General features: G+C 43.1%; 1 protein-coding gene across 2 annotated transcripts in view; it reads left to right on the top strand.

Moving 5' to 3' along the window:
* Nucleotides 1–23,332, top strand: part of Plaat5 (phospholipase A and acyltransferase 5) — a 39,900-nt gene extending 16,568 nt beyond the window's left edge. The window contains exons 4-8 of one of the 2 annotated variants that reach the window (XR_005878120.1): nucleotides 13,859–13,882; nucleotides 16,772–16,880; nucleotides 19,490–19,752; nucleotides 20,747–21,052; nucleotides 22,465–23,332. Coding sequence is in view for 1 of the 2 variants with exons in the window: in XM_040748206.1 (XP_040604140.1) it covers nucleotides 13,859–13,882; nucleotides 16,772–16,880; nucleotides 19,490–19,752; nucleotides 20,747–20,839 (489 nt within the window). In the remaining variant the exon portion in view is untranslated. Of the gene's footprint in view, nucleotides 1–13,858; nucleotides 13,883–16,771; nucleotides 16,881–19,489; nucleotides 19,753–20,746; nucleotides 21,113–22,464 lie in introns of those variants that run through there. The other variant, XM_040748206.1, reaches the window with a different exon arrangement.
* The last annotated feature ends 1,174 nt before the right edge of the window (nucleotides 23,333–24,506 follow it).

The following is a 24,506-nucleotide window of genomic DNA, read 5'->3' as shown; positions in this document are numbered from 1 at the left end:
TCCAGTCAGCTGTCTTTGTGGGTTTCACCAGCACAGTCTTGACCGTCTTGCTCATCACTCCTCTAACTCTGTCACTGGGTTCCAGGGGGTCAGTTCAGTGTTTAACTGTGAGTATCTGTCTCTGCTTCCATTAGTCACAGGATGAAGGTTCTGGGATGTCACATAAGGTAGTCATCAACATTATCATCAGATAGGGGCTATTAATGTAGTCTCTCCACTATTGCTTAGTTTTCCAGTTGGTGTTATCCTTGTACATCTCTGGAAATCTCACTAGTGAGAGCTCTCTCCTCAAAGCTATAATAATTCCAACTATTATGGTATCTCTCATCCTGATCTCCTCTATTCTTACCCTGACTCAACCTTTATGCTCCCCCATGCCTTCTTCTTCCCTCCTCTTATCCCCCTCTCTTTTTCTTGGTTCCCTCTCTTCTTCCCGAATGTCCACAATCTGTTCAGGAGATCTTGCCTCTTTCCACTTCTCTGGGGTATAATGCATATCTCCTGGGAACCTCCCTGTTTCCCAGACTCACTGGCCATGGGATTGTAGGCTGACACTCCCCTGATCCATGTCTAAAATCCATATATGAGTGAGTACATACCATGTTTGTCTTTTTGTGACTGGGTTACCTCACTCAGGATGGTTTCTTCTAGTGCCATCCATCTGCCTGCAGATTTCAAGATTCCATTGTTTTTTTTTCCGCTGAGTAGTACTCCATTGTGTAAATGTACCACATTTTCTCTATCCACTCTTCAGTTGTGGGGCATCTAGGCTGTTTCCAGGATCTAGCTATTACAAATAATGCTGCTATGAACATAGTGGAACAGATGTCCTTGTTGTATGAATGTGCATCTTTTGGGTGTATGCCTAAGAGTGGAATTGCTGGATCTTGTGGTAGACTGATTCCCATTTTCCTGAGGAATCTCCATACTGATTTCCAAAGTGGCTGTACAAGTTTGCACTCCCACCAGCAATGGGCGAGTGTTCCCCTTTCTCCACATCCTCTCCAGCATAAGCTGTCATTGATATTTTTGATTTTAGACATTCTGACAGGAGTAAGATGATATCTCAGGGTTGTTTTGACTTGTATTTCCCTAATGGCTAAGGATGTTTAGCACTTTCTCAAGTGCCTCTCAGCCATTTTAGACTCCTCTATTGAGAAATCTTTATTTAGTTCAGTCCCCCACTTTTTAATTGGGTCATTTGGTGTTTTGGAGAATAGCTTCTTGAGTTCTTTGTAAATTTTGGAGATCAGCCCTCTGTCAGATGTGGGGTTAATGAATATCTTTTCCCAATCTGTAGGTTGCCTTTTTGTCTTGCTGACTGTGTCCTTTGCCTTACAGAAACTACTCAGTTTCAGGAGGTCCCGTTTATTAATTGTCGATTTCAGTGTTTGTGCTACTGGTGTTATGTTCAGAAAGCCATCTCCTGTACCAATTCATTCAAGGGTACTTCCCACTTTCTCTTCTAACAGGTTCAGTGTGGCTGGATTTATGCTGAGGTCTTTGATCCATTTGGACTTATGTTTTGTGCTTGGCGATAGACATGGATCTATCTGCAGTATTCTACATGCCAATATCCAGTTATGCCAGCTCCATTTGTTGAAGATGCTATCTTTTTCCATTGTATAATTTTAGCTTCTTTGTCGAAAATCAGCTGTTCATAGGTTTGTGGATTAATCTCAGAGTGTTCACTTCGATTCCACTGGTCTACCTGTCTATTTTTGTGCCAATACCAAGCTGTTTTCAGGACTACAGCTCTATAATAGTCAGGAATGGTGATGCCTCCAGATGTTGCTTTGTTGAGCAGGGTTGTCTTGGATATCCTGGGCCTTTTGTTTTGCCATATAAAGTTGAGACTTGTTCTTTAAAGGTCTGTGAAGAATTGTGCTGGAATTTTGATGGGGATTGCATTGAGTCTGTAGATTGCTTTTAGCAGGATTGCCATTTTTACTGCATTGATCCTACCTATCCAAGAGCATGGAAGATCTTTCCATTTTCTGGAATCTTCTTTAATTTCTTTCTTTAAAGACTTAAATTTCTTGTTATACAGGTCTTTCACCTGTTTGGTTAGAGCTACTCCAAGGTATTTTATGTTGTGTGTGGCAATTGTAAAGGGTGATGTTTCTCTGATTTCTTTCTCAGCCCTCCTATCTTCTGTATATAGTAGGGCCACTGATTTTCTTGAGTTGATCTTGTATCCTGCCACTTTGCTGAAGGTGTTAATCAGTTGTAAGAATTCCCTGGTAGAGTTCTTAGGGTCATTGATGTAAACTATCATATCATCTGCAAATAGTGAAAGTTTGACCTCTTCCTTCCCAATTTGTATCCCCTTGATCTCCTTTTGTTCTCTAATTCCTCTAGCTAGAACTTCCAGTACAATATTGAAGAGGTATGGGGAGAGGGGACAGCCTTGTCTTGTTCCTGATTTTAGCAGAATCTCCTTGAGTTTCTGTTCATTTAGTTTGATGTTGGCTGTTGGTTTACTGTATATAGCTTTTATCATGTTTAGGTATGTTCCTATTATCCCAGATCTCTCCAAGATCTTTACCATGAAGGGGTGTTGGATTTTGTCAAAGGCTTTTTCAGCATCTAGTGAGATGATCATGTGATTTTTGTTTCTCACTTTGTTTATATGGTGGATTACATTGATAGATTTTCCTATGTTGAACCATCCCTGCATCTCTGGAATGAAGCCTACTTGATCATGATGGATGAGTTTTCTGATGTGTTCTTTGATCTGATTTGCCAGTATTTTATTGAGTATTTTTGCATCAATGCAATGTCTTTGTGTGGCTTGGGTATCAATGTTATTGAAGCCTTGTAAAAAGAGTTTGGCAAAGACCCTTCTGCTTCTATTGCATGGAATACTTTGAGGAGAATTGGTATAAGTTGTTCTTTGAATTTCTGGTAAATTTCTGCCCTGAAGCCATCTGGCCCTGGGCTTTTTGGTTGGGAGACTTTTGATGACTGCTTCTATTTCCTTAGGTGTTATAGGTCTATTTAAATTGCTTATCTGTTCTTGATTTAATTTTGGCAGGTGATATCTATCAAGGAAGTTGTCCATTTTCTTTAAATTTTCAAATTTTGTGGAGTGCAGGTTTTCAAAGTATGACCTGATGATTCTCTGGATTTCCTCAGTGTCCGTTGTTATGTTCCCCTTTTCATTTCTGATTTTGTTAATTTGCATGTTCACATTCTGTCATTTGGTGAGTTTGGATAAGGTTTGTCTATCTTGTTGATTTTCTCAAAGAACCAACTCTTTGTTACATTGATTCTTTGTATTGTTTTCCTAGTTTCTGCTTTATTGATTTCAGTCCTCAATTTGATTATTTCCTGGTATCTATTCCTCCTGGTGAGTTTGCTTCTTTGTGTTCTAGAGCTTTCAACTGTGCTGTTAGTTCTCTAGTGTAACTATTCTCCAGTTTCTTCATGTGGGCACTTAGTGCTATGAACTTTCCTCTTAGAACTGCTTTCAAAGTGTCCCATAGGTTTGGATATGTTGTGTCTTCATTCTCATTGAATTCTAGGAAGTCTTTAATTTCTTTTTTTTATTTCTTCTTTGACTCAGACATGGTGCAATAGTGTATTATTCAATTTCCATGAGTTTGTAGGGTTCCTGCAGTTCGTGTTCTTGTTGAACTCTAACTTTAAAGCATGGTGGTCTGATAGGATACATGGAGTTATTCCAATTTTTTTGTACCTGTTGAGGTTTGCTATGTTGCCAAGTATATGGTCAATTTTTGAGAAGGTTCCATGTAGTGCTGAGAAGAAGGTATATTCTTTTGTGTTTGGATGGAATGTTCTATAGATGTCTGTCAAACCCAATTGGGTCATATTAGTTCCTTTGTTTCTTCGTTAAGTTTCTGTCTTGTAGTCCTGTCTAGTGGTAACAGTGGGGTGTTGAAGTCTCCCACTATTAGTATGTGAGGTTTTATGTGTGGTTTGAGTTTTAGTAATGTTTCTTTTTACGAATGTAGATGCCTTTGTATTTGGGGCATAGATGTTCAGAATCGAGACGTCATCTTGGTGGATTTTTCCTGTGATGAATACGTAATGACCTCCTTCATCTCTTTTTATTGATTACAGTTTAAAGTCTAGTTTGTTAGATATTAGGATCACTACCCCTGCTTGTTTCTTGGGGCCATTTTATTGGAAAATCTTTTCCCAACCCTTAACTCTGAGGCAATGTCTGTCTTTGAGGCTGAGGTGTGTATGCAGCAGAAGGATGGGTTCTGTCTTTGAATCCATTCTGTCAGCCTGTGCCTTTTTATGGGGGATTTAAGACCATTAATATTGAGGGATATTAATGACCTTTGATTGCTTGTTCTCATTTGTTTTGGAATGGTTGTTCTTGGTGGAATTGTATGTGGATTTCCACCCCTTTTCTCTTTTGGGTATTGGCAAGGTGGGATTATCTATTTCCTATATTATTCTGTTTGTAGTTAACTTCTTTGGACTGGAGTTTTCCTTCCAGAACTGTCTGTAAGGCTGGGTTAGTGGATACGTATTGTTTAAATCTGGTTTTGTCATGGAATATCTTGTTTTCTCCATCTATAGTGATTGAAAGATTTGCTGGGTATAGTAGTCTGGTCTGGCATCCATGGTCTCTTAGTGTTGATAGAATATCTATGCAGGACCTTCTCACTTTCAGAGTTTCCATGGAGAAGTCAGGTGTAATTCTTATAGGTTTGCCTTTGTTTGTTACTTGGCCCTTTTCCTTAGCTGCTCTAAGTATTCTTTCTTTATTTTGTATGCTTGGGATCTTGATTATTATGTGGTGAGGAGACTTTTTTTGTGATCCACTCTATTTGATGTTCTGTAAGCTTCTTGTACCTTCATTGGCACGTCTTTCTTTAGGTTGGGAAAGTTTTCTTCTATGATTTTGTTGAATAGGTTTTCTGTCCCTTAGAGTTGGGTTTCTTCACCTTATTCTATACCTATTAATCTTAGGTTTGGTCTTTTCACGGTGTCCCATATTTCCTGGATATTTTGTGTTAGGGATTTGTTGGACTTCAGATTTTCTTTGATTGATGAATCTATTTCTCCTAGTGTATTTTAAACGTTTGAGATTCTCTCTTCCATCTCTTGTATTTTGTTGGTTATGCTTGCATCTGTAGTACCTGTCTGTTTCCCCAGTTTTTCGATTTCCAGCATTCCTTCAGACTGTGTTTTTTTATTGTCTCCATGTCAGCTTTCAATCCTTGCATTGTTTGAATTGTTTCTTGTAATTTTTGCTTCGTGTTTCTTCCCTTTCTTCCATTTGTTGGGATTTTTGGTTTGTTTTTTCTTCCATTTCTTTAAGGGTTTTTTTCACATCCTCTTTGAGGGCCTCTATCGTTTTCATAAAGGTGTTTTTAAGGTCATTCCCTTCTGCTTCATCCGCACTGGAGTGTTCATGTCTTACTGGTGTAGAATATCTAGAATCTGGTGGTGTCATATTTGTTTTTCTGTTGCTGAGTGTGTTCTCATATTGCCTTTTCTCCATTACTTCTTCCAGTGGGTGTAGAAGGAGTCTCTTCTTCTCCTGGTGTGTAGGTGACCAGGGTTCCCTTTCGGTGGGTGCAAGCAAATCCAATACTCTTCTGGCCTCTGAAATCTGTCCTCTGCTCTCAAGTGTGGGCAGAAGTGAACCAGCTCTCTATCAGGTTCCTGGTCGCTTGGTTATCCGTGGGGGTGGGGAGTCGTCGACCTGGCTGCAGTCCCCAAGCCAGGGGATCGAGAGAGGGTGAGTGTGCTCACCTCTGACCTCTGCCCTGAGTGTGAGCAGAAGTGGCCCAGCTCTCCCTGCAGGCTCCTTGGTCGTCCATCCATGGGGATGGGGGAAGGGGGAGGGGACCTGGCTGCAGTCCCCAAGCCGGGGGATCTGAGAGAGGGCTAGCTGTTCATCTCTGCCCTCTCTCCTGGGTTTGGGCGGCTAATTATTTGTTTTTAAAAGTTTCTTTTTTTTCCTTTAAAAAATAAAGGAGGTTTTTATTTTCTGATACTTTTTCTATAAATTTTTTAAAAATAGAAGCAACGTATCAATCCCAGTTCCCTCTCCTTCCCATTCTCCCATGCCCCATTCCATCCCTCATCCACTTCCATGAGGGATCATCAGAACCTGTCAAGTCATTTGGGGCAGGGTCTAGGCCTTCTCCTGTGTGTCTAGGCTAAGAGAGTATCCCTTCAAGGGAAATGGGCTCCCAAAGTCCATTCGTGCACTAGGGATACTTTCTGGTTTCACTGCCAGAGGCCGGATAGACTGCCCAGTTCTCCTAGCTGACACCCATGTTCAGGGGGCCTGGTGGTCCTATGTTGGTTCCCCAGCTGTCAGAGTGCGGTCCATGAGTTTCCACTTTCTCAGGTCAGCTGTTTCTGTGGGTTTTCCCAGTGTGGTCCTGACCCCTTTATTGGTCACTCCTCCCTCTCTGAAGCTGGATTCCAGGAATTTGGCTCAGTGCTTAGCTATGATTCTCTGCTTCTGCTTCCATCAGCTACTGGATGAAGGCTCTAGGATGGCATTTAAGGTAGTATCATTCTCATTATATGGGATGAGAATTTAAGGTAGCCCCTCCACTATTGCTTAGGTTCCTAGTTGGGGTCATCCTTGTGGATCTCTGTACAATTCCCTAGTGCCAGATTTCTTTTAAATCTATAGTGGCTCCCTCTGTTGATGTGTCTCTTTTCTTGTTCTCCTCTATTCCTCTTCTTACTCAATCTTCCTGATCCCTCATGTTTAGAAAAAAGCTTGTTTTACATCCCAGTTCCTTCTCCCTCCCTTAGTTCCCTGTCCTCTCACCAACCCTATCCCATCCCCTTTCTGCTCCCCAGGGAGGGTGAGCCTTCCATGGGGGAATCTTCAAAGTCTGTCATATCATTTGGAGCAGGGCCTAGGCCCTCCCCCATGTGTCTAGGTTGAGAGAGTATACTTCTATGTGGAATGGGCTTCCAAAGTCATCAGCATACTAGAGATGAATACTGATCCACTGCCAGAGGCTCCATAGTTCGCCCAGGCCTCCTCACTGACACCCGCGTTTAGGGGGTCTGGATCAGTCCCATACTGGTTTCCCAGCTATCAGTCTAGTGTCCATGAGCTCCCCCTTGTTCAGGTCAGCTGTTTCTGTGGATCTCTGCAGCCTCGTCTTGACCCCTTTGCTCATCACTCCTCCCTCTCTGCAACTGGATTCCAGGAGTTCAGTTCAGTGTTTAGCTGTGGGTGTCTGCCTCTGCTTCCATCAGCTACTGGATGAAGGCTCTAGGATGGCATATAAGGTAGTCATCAATCTCATTATTGGGGAAGGGCATTTAAGGTGGCCTCTCCACTATTGCTTAGATTGTTAGTTAGGGTCATTCTTGTAGATCTCTAGAGATTTCCCTAGTGTCAGATTTCTCGTTAAACCTATAGTGACTCCTCTATTATGGCATCTCTTTTCTTGCTCTCATTTATTCTTACCTCGACTCAATCTTCCTGGTCTCTCATGTCCTCCTCTCCCCTCCTCTTCTCCCCTTCTCTTTCTTCTAACTCCCTCTCCCCTCCCCCCATGCTCCCAATTTGCTCAGGAGATCTTGTCCCTTTCCCCTCCTCTGGGGGACCATGTATGTCTCTCTTAGGGTCCTCCTTGTTTTCTAGCTTCTCTGGCGGTGTGGACTGTGGGCTGGTAATCCTTTGCTCTATGTCTAAAATCCATATATGAGTGAGTACATGCCATGTTTGTCTTTCTGTGACTGGGTTACCTCACTCAGGATGATTTCTTCTAGTTCCATCCCTTTGCCTGCTAATTTCAAGATTCCATTGTTTTTTTTTTCCGCTGAGTAGTGCTCCATTGTGTAAATGTACCACATTTTCTTTATCCGTTCTTCAGTTGAGGGGCATTTAGGTTGCTTCCAGGTTTGCCTATTACAAATAATGCTGCTGTGAATATAGTTGAACAGATGTCCTTGTTGTGTGAATGTGCATCTTTTGGGTATATGCCTTAAGTGTGGAATTGCTGGATCTTGTGATAAGCTGATTCCCATTTTTCCATTGTTAAATGAGCTGTATAGGTGCAATACCTTGAACAAGAGTAGAAATGTATGTACAGTATCAATATACAAATATATCTTAAACAAGAGTAGAAACATATATCCAGCATAACAAAAATAACCTCAAATTTATGTCAATATATAAAAATCCATACCAACGTAAAATATTTAAGACTAGTAGTTGCTTTTTTGGTTTATCCTATCATATCTATATCCTCCCCCTTTTCCTTTTTAGAACAAGAACCCTGAATCTAATTTCTTTTGTTCAGCCTTTTTTTCCTTACCGTAACCAATAACAACTTGATAAACGATGATAGATATCCACAGCCCATTGAATGATCAAATCTGCCTGCACTACCTCTTGGGAATGGGGCATCATGTTCTTAAAATTGTTTCCTGCTGTTTGGCTGGGATAACAGCATCTTTAGGGGACCCTGAAAAAACTGAGATAATTATCAAGTCCTGGACAGTTGTTGTCCAGTCTCTGTTTAATGGGAAAGTGCAGGGCTTATGTCAAGTCCTGGCTGGAGTAGTCTGTGAGACTGGGCCATCTCAGCTAGCCATCTTGAAATTGCCCTGAGCAGTTTGTAGTCTGAAGCCGACCTTTGAGTGGTGTTTGTCAGCTTAGTGGTGTTGCCATAGTCCCAGCAGAATGATTGTTGTGGGGCCCCATCACTCTTTTGGAGACTTCAAAGGTCGTTGTTAGGCATGACTATGGTTCACTGCAGAAAACTGAAACTTTTTAAATGTCATATGCAGCAAATCTCAAAGAGGTTAAAGGACCATAACTGATTATGAATATTCAGAGTACAAAACTTAATTCCTAGTTACCTGATAGAAACTCAAACCTGAAATCATGCACGGAAGACAGATGAAGCCTTTTTCTAGAATTAGTTAGTACTCTATATGACCACTAATATCATGACAAAAAGTTTAAATATACATATTAATTTTATAAATTCTGAGATAATACTTATACCTTAAGAAAAGTGTTAAAGAGTCAAAATAAAAACAAAGAATTATGAGATTAGTGTCAATAGGATAGTCCCTTAATTTTGGTTTTGCTTCTGTTCCAAATCAGGTGGCTCTTTTGACATGAGACAGACATTGGATTTTACTTTAACAAGCATGCATGGGTTTAGAGAGAGCCACACTCCAACTACAAAGCCAGCTTTAAGTTTTAATTGAACTGGGACTACAAAAAGACCATTTGTATTATATGTTGGTATAGAAAAGCAGAAACAAACATTTGGTGAGATCCACAAATTTTATCCTGCTGAAGATGTGATATACCAATAGTCCAATTTACTCCTTTTCTTGGGACATTTTCTCTGGGTGATTCATCCTTTTTCTTCAGACGTCTCGTTGTCCAGTGGTCTTCAGATTCCTCAGTTGGCTGCCTTCATTCTCCTGGAAAGACGAAAACAAAAACCTGTCCCAACCCTAACTTTGCGGATACTCCTTTTTGTCGAGTTATATATGATCAAATGAAAAGCATTTGTTAGTTTTATAAGTTAGTTTAGATTGAATAATCTAACTGATTGAATAATCATGCTGTTTGATGAACTATCTCCTCTGCTAATCAAGAGTTCTCTCGTGTTTAAATACAATCTTTATCAATTTTCATGGTATCCATAGCTTTCTTCTCCTGGGAAAGCAAAACCCCTTTCCAAATGTAACACATATCCTGGTTTCCATTCTGAGGTCAACACATCTTTAAAGTATACAGTCTGATTTAATTCAACAGTTTTCTCTATTGTCCAATGCCTCTCAGCAGCTGTTGTTCCTTTCTCATTGGCTATTAGAAAATTTAAAGTTAATAAAGCATTGTGCAATTTATCTCTGAGGGTCTTTATTACCCCTTTCTATTTATTAAGCATATTTTTTCTTTTTTATCATTAAAACAAATGTTCCATAGCATAAGCAACTGTAACATACCTTAAAATAATAATATGCCACAGCATTTCCCCCTTTTTATCTAAATAGAAAGAAAAATTTTAACTTTAACATAGTAAAACTATACACAAGACAGTTATTAATAGGATTTATTAACAATATTCTGTCCATTTGTAGTTATTTCAGAGAAGAAAATAATGTATTATCATATCTTAGGGAATCCAAAGTTTTACACATAATCTACTTACTTTCTATCATAACTAAGGAAAACTGCAGATATAATTATCTAGTCTTTAACTCCAAAGACCCCAGAAGGGTATCCTATTACCTGAGCAAACAGAAAATGCATTGCCAGCAACCTCCAAAACTCTAGAAATGATAGAGACATCTGGCTGCCTAGACAGTCACCCAAAGGTCCTCTGCAATGTTGGGGCATCCATCTTCAGCCCACAGGCTTAGAGTATCTGGCAGACTTTCCACTGAAGTAGGAAATTTGAAGACTGGCCTGCCTTATATTGGCAAACTTCATCAGTCACTTTCCTCTGTGTCTGGAAGATTATCTGGTGGACTCTTCTGTGAAGCAGGAATTTTGAAGGACTGTCCTGCCTTGTTTTGGAAAGTTCAACAGTCTTTCTCCTGTGTGTCCTGCATGTCCAGTCTGTACAGCACATTGTTAGCAGTCAAAGGCAAGAGCAGTTTCTATGCCCAGTGGCTAACCTTGTCACAATGAAAGTAAACCCCATAAGGAGTTTCTTCAGTGCCCGTCATCTCTGAAGTAAATTGGTGTTGCCAAGGGCAGATGTGTCTCATTGTCATGAAAAACCTTAGTTTAACAAAACATTTTAAATACCATATCATATAGGTCTTTGAAGTGTTTGAAAATCGTCTATAAACTATACATATTTAACATACCTAATGTGACTAGAAGTTTAATTATTATAGATTAACTACTAACTTCATTCTTATTTATACATTGCATTTTTAAAACAAACTGCATAAGCATAATACCCCTAAACAAGAGTATAAATATATATGTATATATTTAAGAAAAAATATTTTTTTTGTTTTTACGAGACAGGGTTTCTCTGTATTATTTTGGAGGCTGTCGGTCCAGCCTGGCCTCGAACTCACAGAGATCTGCCTGCCTCTGCCTCCCAAGTGCTGGGATTAAAGGCGTGGGCCACCACCACCCAGCCTAAGAAAAATAATTTTAAACTTGTATTACTATACCAAAATCCACACCAATGTAAAAACATCTGAAATTAATAGTTATATTTTTATTCTATATTCCTAAATCCTCCTAAACGATAAGAAACTATAACCAACCAAATAACCAAAAGTCTCCCACACCATTTTTGGGAATGTGAGTATTGTGTTCTCCAAAATGCTTCCAGTTGTCTAGGGGCCAAGACATAAGGGTCCCTGAGAAAATTTTTAGGTAATGGCCAAGTCCTTGTGGTAACCTTTGTTGATAGATATCACCTGTCAATTTTCAGAAGGTCTCCCTTTATCAAACCAGATCCATATTAAACTGGGACAAATACAAAGCCTCTTGTTTTCTATGGAAACACAAGCAAAACCATTTCTCCAAAGCAATACACCTTAAGTTCCATTTTACAAATACATTTTTTGACTTCCATTTTGCTAAGGCATACTTAAAACATCTAGGCTGGTTTTTGTCATCAGTCCCTCTCCTAATGTCATGACTCTTGGCAGCGGCAGTGTGCGTATCAGCACTCAAAGAATTTAAAATCAACACAATAGCACACAGGATCCAGACTCCCTGTGTATGTCCCATCTTTATGTGTTCTTTTTCCTTTTATATTACTTTTACTGTCTGTTTAAAGACTTTATTTTAAAAACTATTTCTTTCTAAAACTGCATATACGCATTTTCTTAAGCCTATGCACATTGCAAAACACCCTGTAACCTGTTCAGAGATTTTTTTTCCCCATCTGGACCTCTTTTACTGCGCATCACTGGTCTTTTTTGACTGTGTGAGCAAAGTTTAAATTGCTAATCTGCAGCTGCATGTTCTGCATGGCTCCTGGCTGGGTCTGCCTGCTTCTAGGCTCATGAAAGCCAAGTCTAAAGCTCAAGGCCCAGTTAGAGGTGTCTTTGACCAGGAACCACATTCTACCCCCAACTTTGTAATGCCAATGCCCTGACCTGTGGCAGGCATTTTTTAAAACTATTTTTTTGTTTCTGCTTAGTGTGAAAGTGCAGATTAAGTGCTCTGCTGTACAGAGGGATTTCTTAAAGGAGACACCCATTTTTTTTTCAGCTTTGTCAGGCTCTAGATGGATTTTTGAGTCTCACATTGGTATGCCAATATGTTGTTGGATTTTCTTGCTTTTTTCTTTTTCTTTTACATTTTCTATTCATTTTACATATCAGCCATAAGTCCCCTTCCCTCCCCTCCTCTTGCTCTCCCCTGCCATCTGCTTCCCCCATCTGTTCCTCAGAAAGGGCAAGGCTTCCCAAGGGGAGTCAACAAAGCCTGGCATATCAAGTGGAGGCAGGACCAAGCCCCTCCCCACTGCATCAAGGCTGAGCAAGGTATTCCACTACCTACCATAGGAAATGGGCTCCAAAAGACAGCTCGTGCACCAGGGATAGGTCCTGGTCCCACTGCCAGGGTCCCACAAACAGATCAAGTCACACAACTCTCACCCACACACAGAGGACCTAGTTTGGTTCCATGAAGTCTCCCCAGGTGTTGGTCCAAAGTCCATGAGCTCCCACGAGCTTGGGTCAGCTCTCTCTGTGGGCTTCCCTGTCATGGTCCTGACCCCCTTGCTCATACAATCCCTCCTCTCTCTCTCTCTTTGACTGGACTCCCGGAGCTCGACCCAGAGTATTAAACATCTTCTTTTAGAATTTGATAGGAATTTTTCTATAACTGCTTGCCCTATAGGATTTTGTAGAACACCTGTAATATGCCTTACATTGTAATATCAAAAAAGCCTTTCATTTTACTAGAGACATATGCTGGAGCATTGTCAGTCTTACTTTGTACAGATTGGACCTTGGAGAGAAGCCCCACAGTAGGTGAGGGACAAACATGTCATGCAGACCAAGCTTGTGTGGGAAGTTTTATTGGGGGAAGGGAAGGGAGACAGGGGAGAAAGAAGAACAGCAGGGAGAGAGGGGGGAGTGGGTGGAGCTTGTCTCTTACAGGGAACTGTTGGGACTGCTTGCCACCTGGCAGCGGTGACACACTCTGCCAGGTCCTGGATGCTAACATTCTTCCCTTTTTTATTTATTAAAACAGGTGAGGAGTTAGGCATGGCAGGTTAGGAAAAATGAGGGCATCAGGATCTTGAGACTGCTTCCTGCTGATCTTTGGGGGACCTGAGGAAGGTGGGGTACTGGCCACATCCTGGGGTATCTGATTGTTTCACTGCTGTCCAGGCTATGTGCAATCTGGTGTCTCTTGGACCTGGTGAGATGCTGGCAGAGCAGAGGACAAGGTTAAGTTTAGGGGAAAATTTTTTTCGTTAGGCCCTGGTAATTGAAGGTCTTTAATTTTTTACTCTGCTTGTGTGATAAAGATATTCATTCTAAGACGTTATTTTCTGTCTGCATAAGAATTCCTGTAGGAGACTGTGTGGAAGGTAGTATGACCAGGATACCACCAAGTTCTGGATCCAAGTGATCCCCATGTGCATCCTGTAATTTCTTTTCTACCAAAGCCAATTCTCTCTCAGCCTCACTGATAATTCTCTTGGAATATTTAAGTCCTTATCACCTTGTAAGGTTTTAAATAAATTATTCAGTCTTGAGTTGTTAATTCAGTTGTGGGCTGTAGCCAGTTAATGTCTCCCAGCAGTTTTTGAAAGTCATTAAGAGTCAGCAATTGTTCTCTTCTGATTTTTTACATTTTGGGATTGATATTTTTTTTGTAAACCTATTTTATATCCTAGATAATTAATAAAATCTCCCCTTTGTATTTTTTCAGGAGCAACTTGTAATCCCCAGTAAGGTAATTTTTTCTTTACTTCTTCAAATATTTTCTCTAAGGTATTTATATTTGAAACAACTAGAAAGATATTGTCTGTATAATTGTAAATTATAGATTGAGAAAACTATGAATTATTTCCAATGTACAAAATGTTGGCACAGGGTGGGGCTGTTTAGCATCCTTTGTGGGAGAATCTCCCACTGACACCTCTTAACAGGCTGAGAATTATTATAAGTAGGCACCCCGAAGGCAAATTTTTCTCTATCCTTTTCTTGTAAAGGTATAGTGAAGAAAGTATTTTAAATTAATAACTGTAATAGACCATCATTTAGGTAATAGAGAAGGCTGGGGAATTCCATTGGCTGAATTCCATTATTTATGGCTCTCAAATCTGTTAACATTCTCTATTTTCCAGATTTCTTTTTTCTTTTTTTTTCCAAGACAGGGTTTCTCTGTATTGCTTTGGAGGCTGTCCTGGAACTTGCTCTGTAGTACAGGCTGGCCTCGAACTCACAGAGATCCTCCTGCCTCTGCCTCCCGAGTGCTGGGATTAAAGGTGTGAGCCACCAACGCCCGGCTTCAGATTTCTTGTTAATAACTAATACAGGAGCTTTCCAAGGACTGCTCAGTTCTTCAGGATGTTGAGCATTTAGCTATGCTATCTGTTCTAAGGCCTGTTATCTTTCTGATGGCAAAGGCCTCTGTTCCACCCATACAGGTAAGGCTGTTGTGTCCTGTTTTTGTACAACCTGAATGGTCAGTGATTCTTCTTTATAATACCTTTGAATATTTTCCCCGGAAGCATACATTAGTTTATGGTTTGTTTCTGAGATCGGAGGAATGCTATTCTGGGTATTCTATTGCTGTAACAAATCACACCCCCATAAATTCATTGCTGTTAGCTGCATATGGCTTTAATTTTCCTCTTTGTCCCTCTGGCCCTATACATTTGACCCATCTCATGCTCTTTTTTTTTTTGCCTGATATAAAGTTCCAATCCCTAAAAGCTGAACATTTACCTCCTGAAGAAGCAGTAGATAACCTCACACCAGCAAATCCCAAAGAAGGGAAACACGCACACACTTCCTTAAATCTCCTCAAATTTGACAGTTCCACAGGGTCCAGTCAGCTCTTACACAGCCTTGGGTATATATGTCATTTGGCAGTTGTTTCTGTAAGGTGAATAAATGAAGGTTGTGCTGTTTGATGACCTTGGGCTGTTTCTCTCTAATTTTATAATGCAATGCTGAGGCTGGTTCTCCTTTAAATTCCTCTGTCTTTGTCTGAACATCTCTTAAAGTTTGTAACTTATCAGTCAAAATGGCATTATTTTCTTTAGTAACCTTTTCTACGGCCTGTATTTTGGCACTCATATTAACCAACTATTTTTAGGATAAAACAAGAATTATCAAATTGATAATGTTTATAAGATAATGTTTATAACTGACATTATGTAAATCCAATCTAAGTTAATTATCCCCTCATTTAATTGTTCCATTTTTAAACAATCCATTGTGTAATCATACAGAAACCTAACTCCCTCCATTGTGATAATGTTTCCCATTTTTTAACATGGGAAAACCCTCTTTTTAAAAAAAAAAACCTAATTCCCCCTTAAGAATTCCCAGTTGTCTCAGCAAATCTGCTGCTGATGACAGTGAAGTGTGGGCTGCATAGCACATCTGGCCGGAGAACACAGGCAGTGCACAGCTGGGCGGAGAACACAGGCAGCGCACAGCTGGGCGGAGAACACAGGCAGCGCACAGCTGGGCGGAGAACACAGGCAGCGCACAGCTGGGCGGAGAACACAGGCAGCGCACAGCTGGGCGGAGAACACAGGCAGCGCACAGCTGGGCGGAGAACACAGGCAGTGCACAGCTGGGTGGAGAACACAGGCAGTGCCCAGCTGGGCGGAGAACACAGGCAGTGCACAGCTGCAGCTGCTAGTGTGCAGCTGTGAGCTAAGTGTGTGGTGGTTGCAACCACAGTAGAACCTGAGTGGGTGTCAAGCCAGCTACCTCATGTTGCAGCATCTGGGGAGGGGGTTCAGGGAGGCCCACAGCCCACTGGGGAGAGGGAGCTGGCTGTCTGAAAGTACACATAGGAGATGGTGTGGAAGACACATGTGTGCTGGGAGCTGTCTGGCGGCAGAACCAGCCAGTCTAGTGAGGATAAGTCCAGTGATGTTTGGAGCTCAGGTGCCTCTGGAGTTCGGGTGGCAGCTGGAGACTGTTTTAGAGAGACTCCAACAGGACCATCCCAACCTCACTCAGAGGACTTGGGGAACAAAGGGAAAGGCAGTTGGCAGTGCAGTGACTCTGCCGGGTGCAGTCCCTGCCATGTGCTGTGCCAGCGGGTGCCAGAGGCTGTAAAGCCATGGGCAAGTGGTTATTTTGTGAATTCATGCCCCTAAAGTTGGATGCCAGATGAAGCATTAATTTAATTAATCTTAATCAATAAAAAATCAGGAGTCAGATATGGGGTTAAAAACCTGGAAGATCAGATAACTGGGAGCAACCACCAGTTGCTTCCTTCCTCTCTCTGTTCCTCCATCCAAAAGGACCCATATCCCTTCTCCCCCACCTTATCACTTCTTGTCTCTCTTGTCTAGAGTCCTCCAAACCTCCATGGTCAATTAGTGGCTAGCTGTGCCCTCTGACTCCAAGCAAACTTATTTGTCAGAGCACAAACAAAATATCACACAAGTCAACACACTGATCACCAACACAGACAACCCCAATATTGTGTCAGGGAAGGGGACATCCTGTGGTCTTCTGGTGAAGAGGGGTCAGGTTGGATTTTTGTCAAGTGATAGACCACAGTGAGGTGACCTATATATAGGCTGGCCTGTGCCTCTGGAGTCCCTTGGACATGTTCAGTTTATCTGTCTCTCTCTTCTTCCTATCATAGAACAAACCAAGACCTAGACCTGGAGACCTGATTGAGATTTTTCGAATTGGCTATGAACACTGGGCCATCTACGTGGAAGATGATTGTGTGGTTCACCTGGCTCCCCCGAGTAAGAGTCGATATACTGCTGCTATGGAAGATAGCAGAGTAAACACAAGGATAGTCAATCACTGTGGCTGGTCCTCAGTCACGGCCCTTTAGCACAAAAACATTCCCGGACATTTATTTGTTTATGAGTAAGCACCAAGTGTCTAGCACTAAGAATGACAGGAGCGCAGAGTGTCCTTACAATTCCCTTCAACCTGTTTCTGAAGTCAGTCATTTAGTGTCCTTCATCATGTTTCTAAAGACACCAAGGAGGGTAGTTGCTCACACGTCACTTGTTTTCCATTGTTCCTAACTGCTGCGCCCCACAGCCATATCATCTTTTGTCACCTTCCTGCCCAAGATGGAAGCCTTCATCTTCCTGATATTCCAGTGTGCTTTGGCTGCCTTACCCTAAATGTTTACTTGGTTCTTATTTCATGCCCCATGGTTTAAAGTGAAGTGGAGACTTGACAAGGAACCAGATGGTGAAAATAGCAGGAGGTCACAGATGAATGTGAAACAACTCAAAATTGAATGTGGACTAGAATGCATTGTTCATAGTGGCCATCTCAGGAGTCTGGTCCTGGGGGGTGTGGCTGGGGTGGGGGAGGGGTGATTTGTTGTCCTATGTAGCTCTTGCTGGCTCAAAATGGAATCATGGAAGGGCACTGCCAAGGTCTTTGATTCCTGCAGCTTTCTCCCTCTCCTGCAGAGCTGAGTTCCCTTCCTCTTCCTTCTCTTCTCAGCCCCATCCACTTCCTGTCTCCATTTTCTGTCCAGGAACCTAATGAAAGAGATGAGAGAAGGAGCTGAGGGAGGGGAAAGAATATGATCAAAATACGTTGTATGGAATCCTGAGAGGATAAGTAAAAACACTAAAACATGACATAAAGACCCATCTCCACCCCTTTCCTGTAGCCGCGCCCAGAAACACTGCACTTGTATAGCTAAAGAGATGGTTAGCAGTGATCCTCTCCCCACCAGCTCCTTCTCTAAGAGAAAATTCTGTCATCTCTGTGTCTGTTCATGATGACAGTGGCGCCATAATTCATCTTCCTCTGTGGCCACTGCAGGGGCAAAGTAGGGCTGTTAATGAGGCTAAATTAATTTTTGTGAAATCAGATTTTCTTGTAGTACACAGAAATACAATGAGGGACTTTTTTTCTTTTTGCTCTTGGAAAACTTAGAAAAAGACACATGTATTATGTGCAACCATCCAGGTGGCTCCTGTGGATAAATTATCTTTTAAAATGTCCTGTCCTTAGTTGATACAATAGTGGTAGACGTCGTTGAGATGCAGTGTGATTCCAACTGCTTTGCAATGACCACACATATCCATCTCCTCTAATATTGTTTCTTCTTCTTTGTATGTGTAAGTGCATATACTGGGCTCTGTGTGCATGCATGTTTTCTTGCACTCACATGTAGAGGCCTGAAATGTCGTCATGTCAAAAGACATCTCGATATCAGGTGTCTTCTTGATCACTCTTTCTCTGAACCTTGCAGCTTACTAATTCTGGATAGCCCTGGGGATCTTCCATCTCTCCCTCCCAAGTGTTGGGGTTACAGCAGCCCCCATTCTCCCCTGGTTGTCCTATAGGTTCTGAGGATATGAACTTTTATCTTCATGCTTGTGGGGTAAATGCCCTATCCACTTAGCCACTCCACCCCATCTATCATTTCCTTTTGATGAGAATATTGAAAATCATCACTTGTAGAGGGTATTTAATGTCTACCATGTGGCCTTAGACAGGTTCCATGTCTTCTAAACACTGAGTGTGAGAGAATGTAGCAGCTTTCAAATGTTTCTTTTTCCTGAAGCTGCAGAGCCCCTCCTTGGTGGTAATGAACGCAAGCCTGCTCTGAGTGGATGGTGGTTGAGTAGGCACCAGAGATCTAAATATGTGGCTTCGCCGTTTCCTTGCAGGGGGAGGCATGTTATGGAACCACTGTTATCATGCACATGACAGAGCCTTACCTGGGGGTGACACACAGATGGTGGGGATCATTGACATCTGCTTAGGAACAAGACTCAGTTTCTAAGACAGGGTCTGGGCAATGCAGTCTAGTCCAGGGCCAGGCGATAAGGTATTTCCAGAATCACTAATGAGATTCTTCTGGAGGTGAACAGAGTATGAAACTCAGGACAAAAGATTTCTTGGGTGAGGGCTGCCTCAGTTGATAGTGTGCTTCCCGCACAAGCATGAGATTTTGAGTTCAGAGCCCCAACACTCATGTAAAAATCAGTGTATGTCAGAGATAGGTGATGCCCAGAGCCCATTGGTCAGCCTGTCTAGCCAATAGGTGAGCTCTTCATTCAGTGAGAGATCCAGTCTCAAAAGCTAAGATGGGGAGTGGTTGAGGAAGACAATCGATCTTGACTTCTGGCCTCCACACATGTATGCACAACAGCATATGTGTGCATACCCTCCAACCTATATGCCCATTCCCTCCCTTCATCCCCAAGAAAAGTATCCCTCGGGAGAGCTGGTCCTCCATGCCAATCCCTTCTCCTCTGCCAAGCTCCTAGTTGGTATTTTGATTGAGAACTTAACAGGAATTAGGTTACAAAAGGTCTTAGGGAGACCCCTTACTCCTTGAGGCTTCCCAACTTTTGTTGTTGCTCCCCAGGTGAGGAGTTTGAGGTGGGCAGCATCACGTCTATCTTCAGCAACCGTGCTGTGGTGAAGTACAGCCGGCTGGAGGATGTACTGCACGGCTGCTCTTGGAAGATCAACAACAAGCTGGATGGGATATACCTGCCCCTCCCAGTGGACAAGATCATGCAGCGCACAAAAAACATGATCAACAAGATAGTGCAGTACAGCCTGATCGAGGGGAACTGCGAGCACTTTGTCAATGACCTCAGATACGGCGTGCCCAGGAGCCAGCAGGTGTGTTCCCGAGCGCTCGCAGGGGCTCCTCACTGTGCTTTGCTGGGTTTTGTCAGGTCATCTCTGATGCTGGGCATAGGTATACCTCCTTCCAGTTCTTGTCATATTGTCTGCCTAGTTCAGACAGGCCAGTGGCAACATATAACACACAGCACACGTGAAAGAGCCCTGAAGCCTAAATATCTGTAACAGTTTAAACTGTTCTCACTAATAGTTGACCCTTATTAAAAAACAAAACCTTCATGAGCAGAGGAAAGGTGCAACTCCTTTTAAATAGGTAAAAAAACAAAACAAGACAAAGGATTAAAGGCGGAACATCATTTTCTGTTTTGCCTCTCCTGTGACTTGTATCTTCTCTGCACAGAGTGGGGTCAAATCTCCCCACTGTTACTTACTCTCGGAGCATGCACCCATTCCCTCTGTCCACTTTGCCCCCCCCCATCCTCCTCTCCACTCTGCTTGCTGTGCTTGCTCTCCGGAGGCTCTGCACTGGAAGCTTGCTGGGCTCCAGTATGAAGGATCTTCCTCCCATGAACATTTGCATGTGAATAAAGACCCCCCCCCCCGTGGAGGGCGTGGTAGTCCTCTGAAGACTCATGGCCCAGGAGTCATGAGACTGAACTAACCTCCCTGGTTTTCAGGGTCCCTTTTTGTTGAATGAGGGCCTCAGTGGCTTCAGCCTGTCCCATGTAGAAATCCTTTGCACCATGTACTACTCTGGAGGCAGATCCTGTGTCAAATGGTTCCTGGGGAAGAAAAAGGCTAGAGGTTTCATGGCCTGGGGAAAGGGAGCCTGCTCAGCCTTGGGTGCCTGTCTTCAGATGCCCCCTTTGCTGGGTCTCTGGAAACTTGAGGGATTTGGAGACGTAGTCTTCTCCTGCAGGAAAAGGCTCCAGGATGGATGGGTCCTGAAGGGGATGGGATGGGTGGGAGCCAGGGAGGATGCCAGCCTGAAACTGGTGCCCACTGTCCCGTGAACCACTGTGCTTTGCAGGTGGAGCATGCTTTGGCGGAGGGAGCGAAGGCTGCAGGTGCTGTCATCTCAGCAGTGGTGGATAGCATAAGACCCAAACCTCTATCTGCTTGAAGATGCTGCGAAGTCTGAGTGCAGGAAGAGCCCCCAGCAACTGCAGGGCAAAGATTACTCCTTTCTTCCTCCTCGCCTTCCTCACTCAGTGGCCCTGTTTAAGAAGACTGAGTTTCTGGAAGATTGGAATGTGCTTAATTACCTCCTTTGACATTTGTCCACTATAGCTGATGAAGACCCCCACACCCTCAGCAGGGGAGGAACTGATAACTGGTACGAATCTCGCGTATGCCAGGCACTGTTGGGGCCATTTCACTTATTTGTTTAATCTTACTCCTTTGTTTGTTTCTTAGGCTAAATTTATTTTGTGGCACTGGGAAACTATCAGAAACATTCTGGAAAGTCCTTTAGAACAGTTCTGGAAATGAAGACCTCTTCCCAGGAACTCTTTCTGGTGTTCTCAGATGTTTCTACCTTCTTCTGTCTCTCTCAGTCCTGCCCTTTCAGACCCACGTGTCATTTGGGGGAGGGGAGGGTGGAGAGGACATCAAGGCAAGCTGTTGCCCGCTATTTAAGACCAGCTGCACCTTAATCTGACTGGAGAGGTGGCTCAGTGGTTAAACGCACTTGCTGCTCTTGTAGAGGACCTCAGTTTGGTTCCCGGTACCCATGATGGTGGCTCAAAACAAGTTTTAACTCTAGTGTTGTCCTCTGGCTTCTGTGGGCACAAGCACACATAACCCATGCACAGACACACAGACAGCTAATTCATATGCTTCAAAATTAAAAGAATGTATTTTATTTGCCAACCTCAGCTGCCTTCTTAACACTCCCCTGTCCTAACTCCTCAGTCAAACAAACCAGATCATAATCTTTCAATTTAGCTTCACTCGGTTTCTCAGGATATGGGCAGATGAAGCCAGGTCCTTGTCCCAAATGTCACAAAATGGTCCTCAGCTCGGTTCCTGATAGAGTCCTTGCTTCCCTCTGAAACCCCAGGAGCCGGGCATTTTCCTCAGCACTCTCCTCTTCTATGATCCCACCAGATCTCACTAAGCCCTGCTTCCACCCTCCAGGGTTCCTGACTCCAGATTCCAAACTTGCACGTTCTAGCTTCAAAACACTTGCAAAGAAGGCGGAACCACCTGGTGAGGTTCACCACAGCAGTGACCTCACTTCTCAGCACTGACTTCTGACTTAGAGTCTGTTCTTGTTGCTTTGATAAAAAACGTAGACAAAAGCAACTCCACACAAACAGCTGTGAACTCACTTAGCTCACAGTTGCAGGCAATGGTCCACCAGGGTGAGGAACTTGAGAGAGCCAGGCACATTCTGTCTGCATTCAGAGTAAAAGAGCAGTGAGTGGGTGCATGGTTAGCTCAGTTCCCTTTCCTCTATCCATTCCTGGGCTAGCACATATAACGGTGTGTCCTCATTCAGGGTGTGTCTTCCCATCTCTGTGAACTCAATTAAGAACACCCCTTCCAGCCATACTCAGAGACACATCTCCTAGGTAATTCTAGATTTTGTCAAGTTGACAATTGACCCTGACCATCACATGTGTCAACTTTGTTCCTTACTATTTAAAAATCTTCAATTTAAAGAATAACCAATGAGACTATTAAAAAACACTTAGGATTTATAATTGCCAGAAAAATTGAAATTTCCATTCTAACTGATTTCAGATGAATATTCAAAATATGTAAGTCGGTCTCCACTGTGTGAATGAAGGAGTGATTCCAATGGAAGATCTGAAATTGTTCCTGTGGGTTTTATTCCATGAACTGAAGTCACCCAAAAAGGCTAGAGATGGGTTCTCCTATGACTCTAGAAGGGCCTGGAAAACGTGGACGGCATGCACCAACAAGATGGAGCCCTTAAACTGTTTGAGAACTTAGGCGGGGCTTGCTGGGGGGGTCTTTGTCCTGATGGAAGTAAACAGACACAATGTAACACTGGCGTTGTCCTCCATCCCTTTCTCAGCAACCCAATGCTGACGATTCCTTCAGCTTCTTGAATACTGGAGCCTGGGTATATTTCTTGGTTGGAGTTTCCTCTGCCCTTTTCCACCAGCCCGTGTACTGGGCCTGGCGGTCCTGGACGCTTGTATTCGGACAAGCCCTCATTTCTGCGCATCATGACTAGCAAGAAGCCAGCAGCCGTGGTTCCCTTCTCCGTCCACCCGACACCTGGGAGATAAACTGGGCTCCCAATACCCCTTTTGGTCTCTTAACTCATGTCTATGTCAGGGCTTCCTCTCAGGCAGAACCTAAGCACCCGGCCTCTACAAGCCCATCCCCTTCAGCTTTAAACTAACACTGTCGTGTTTTAGTGGACTCCTTAATGATTCTGAACTCTTAGGCCGAATTGATGTCTAATAAGCAAGCAGGGAATTCTTTGATTAACGAACAGCTCCCCCACCATAAAGTGTTTAGTGACTCAGAGTGAACTCACCCACTTCTTGCTCACTGCTCTGGCTCTCTGGTGTGAACCCCATGGACAAAGTATATCATCAATTATGTGCCCTCATCCATTAAAAAACCATGATTTTGAGAGTGTGGGAAATTCCATGCGCTGGCTACCTGCATTTTTGTCAGACTATAAGCAGTGGCTCAGGGTAACCAGGTGCCAGACCATTGACATTCTGAGTCAGGAGGATGAGGACACATGGGGCCATAGACTGCTTTCTGGACAGCAGTCCCTTCTATTTCCAAGCTGCCCATAAGGACATGAGCTCTGGAATTCACATCTCGTACCTTCAAGATGGGGAGGTGAGACTTTATTAAAGATTTTTTTAAGAAACAAAAGAACTTGTTGCATTTTCTGCATTGTAGACTGGAAATTGAAACCTCTGCTTTGAGGAGACCTGTCATGTCCCAGCTCTGAGTGGGCATGTCCCCTGTTGATGGCAGGAGGGTGAGGGCAGGCAGAGAGCCAAGGAGAGTGGCCTGGGTGTGAGTGTTCCTGAGACTCTGCATTGGAGGGTGAGGTGGGGCTGCTTCACTTGGCATGTCCTGTGACAAACCACAGACGTGGATTACGCACTCATGGTTAGGGAGGTGCAATATCAGTGACACATGAGCCAGCAAACGCTGCAGTCTAGATGTTCTACCTAACGATGGACAGGCTAACTTCAGGAAGTGATGTTGCAGAGGTGTTATAGTCATGGGGAAGTGTGGTTTTGAAGATGTGGTTTGTTAGCTGAAGCGGGAAGAATGGTAGTGGAGAACATGTCAGTCAGGCATGCTGTGTGTGTGTGTGTGTGTGTGTGTGTGTGTGTGTGTGTGTGTGTGTACTTCTGTGAGCACTGAGGCCAAAGGAGGACTTTGAGTGTCCTACTTTATCATTTGTTCTCAAGAGTGTTTTGCTGAACCCAGAGCTGGGTTGGCAGCCAGCTAACCTCTGCAAGTCTCCTGTCTTCAAGGATCGGTTTACAGGTGCATGAAGCCATACCCAACTTTTTACATGAGTACTGGGGGTTTGAACTCAGGCCCTCATGTTGGCACAGCAAGCACTCTTACTCACTGAGCCCTCTCCTTAGTCTCAGATCCTATCACCATGGCTCTAGCTAAGGTTACATGTCAGAGACTGTAGGAGAAGGGGCCAGAGAGGACCCTTTTGTGAAATGGGAATAGAGACAAGCTGTCTCCTGTTCTCAACCTAGGGTTTATTATTTCTCTCATAAACACTCCGTGTTATCTTAAAGCTTTGTTATCAGCTGTTCTTG

This window comes from Mesocricetus auratus, unplaced genomic scaffold, assembly GCF_017639785.1.
Source record: "Mesocricetus auratus isolate SY011 unplaced genomic scaffold, BCM_Maur_2.0 Super-Scaffold_4256, whole genome shotgun sequence".
NCBI classification, from domain to species: domain Eukaryota; kingdom Metazoa; phylum Chordata; class Mammalia; order Rodentia; family Cricetidae; genus Mesocricetus; species Mesocricetus auratus.
Note: the sequence above shows the minus strand (reverse complement) of the source record. Positions and strands in the feature narration are given on the sequence as shown.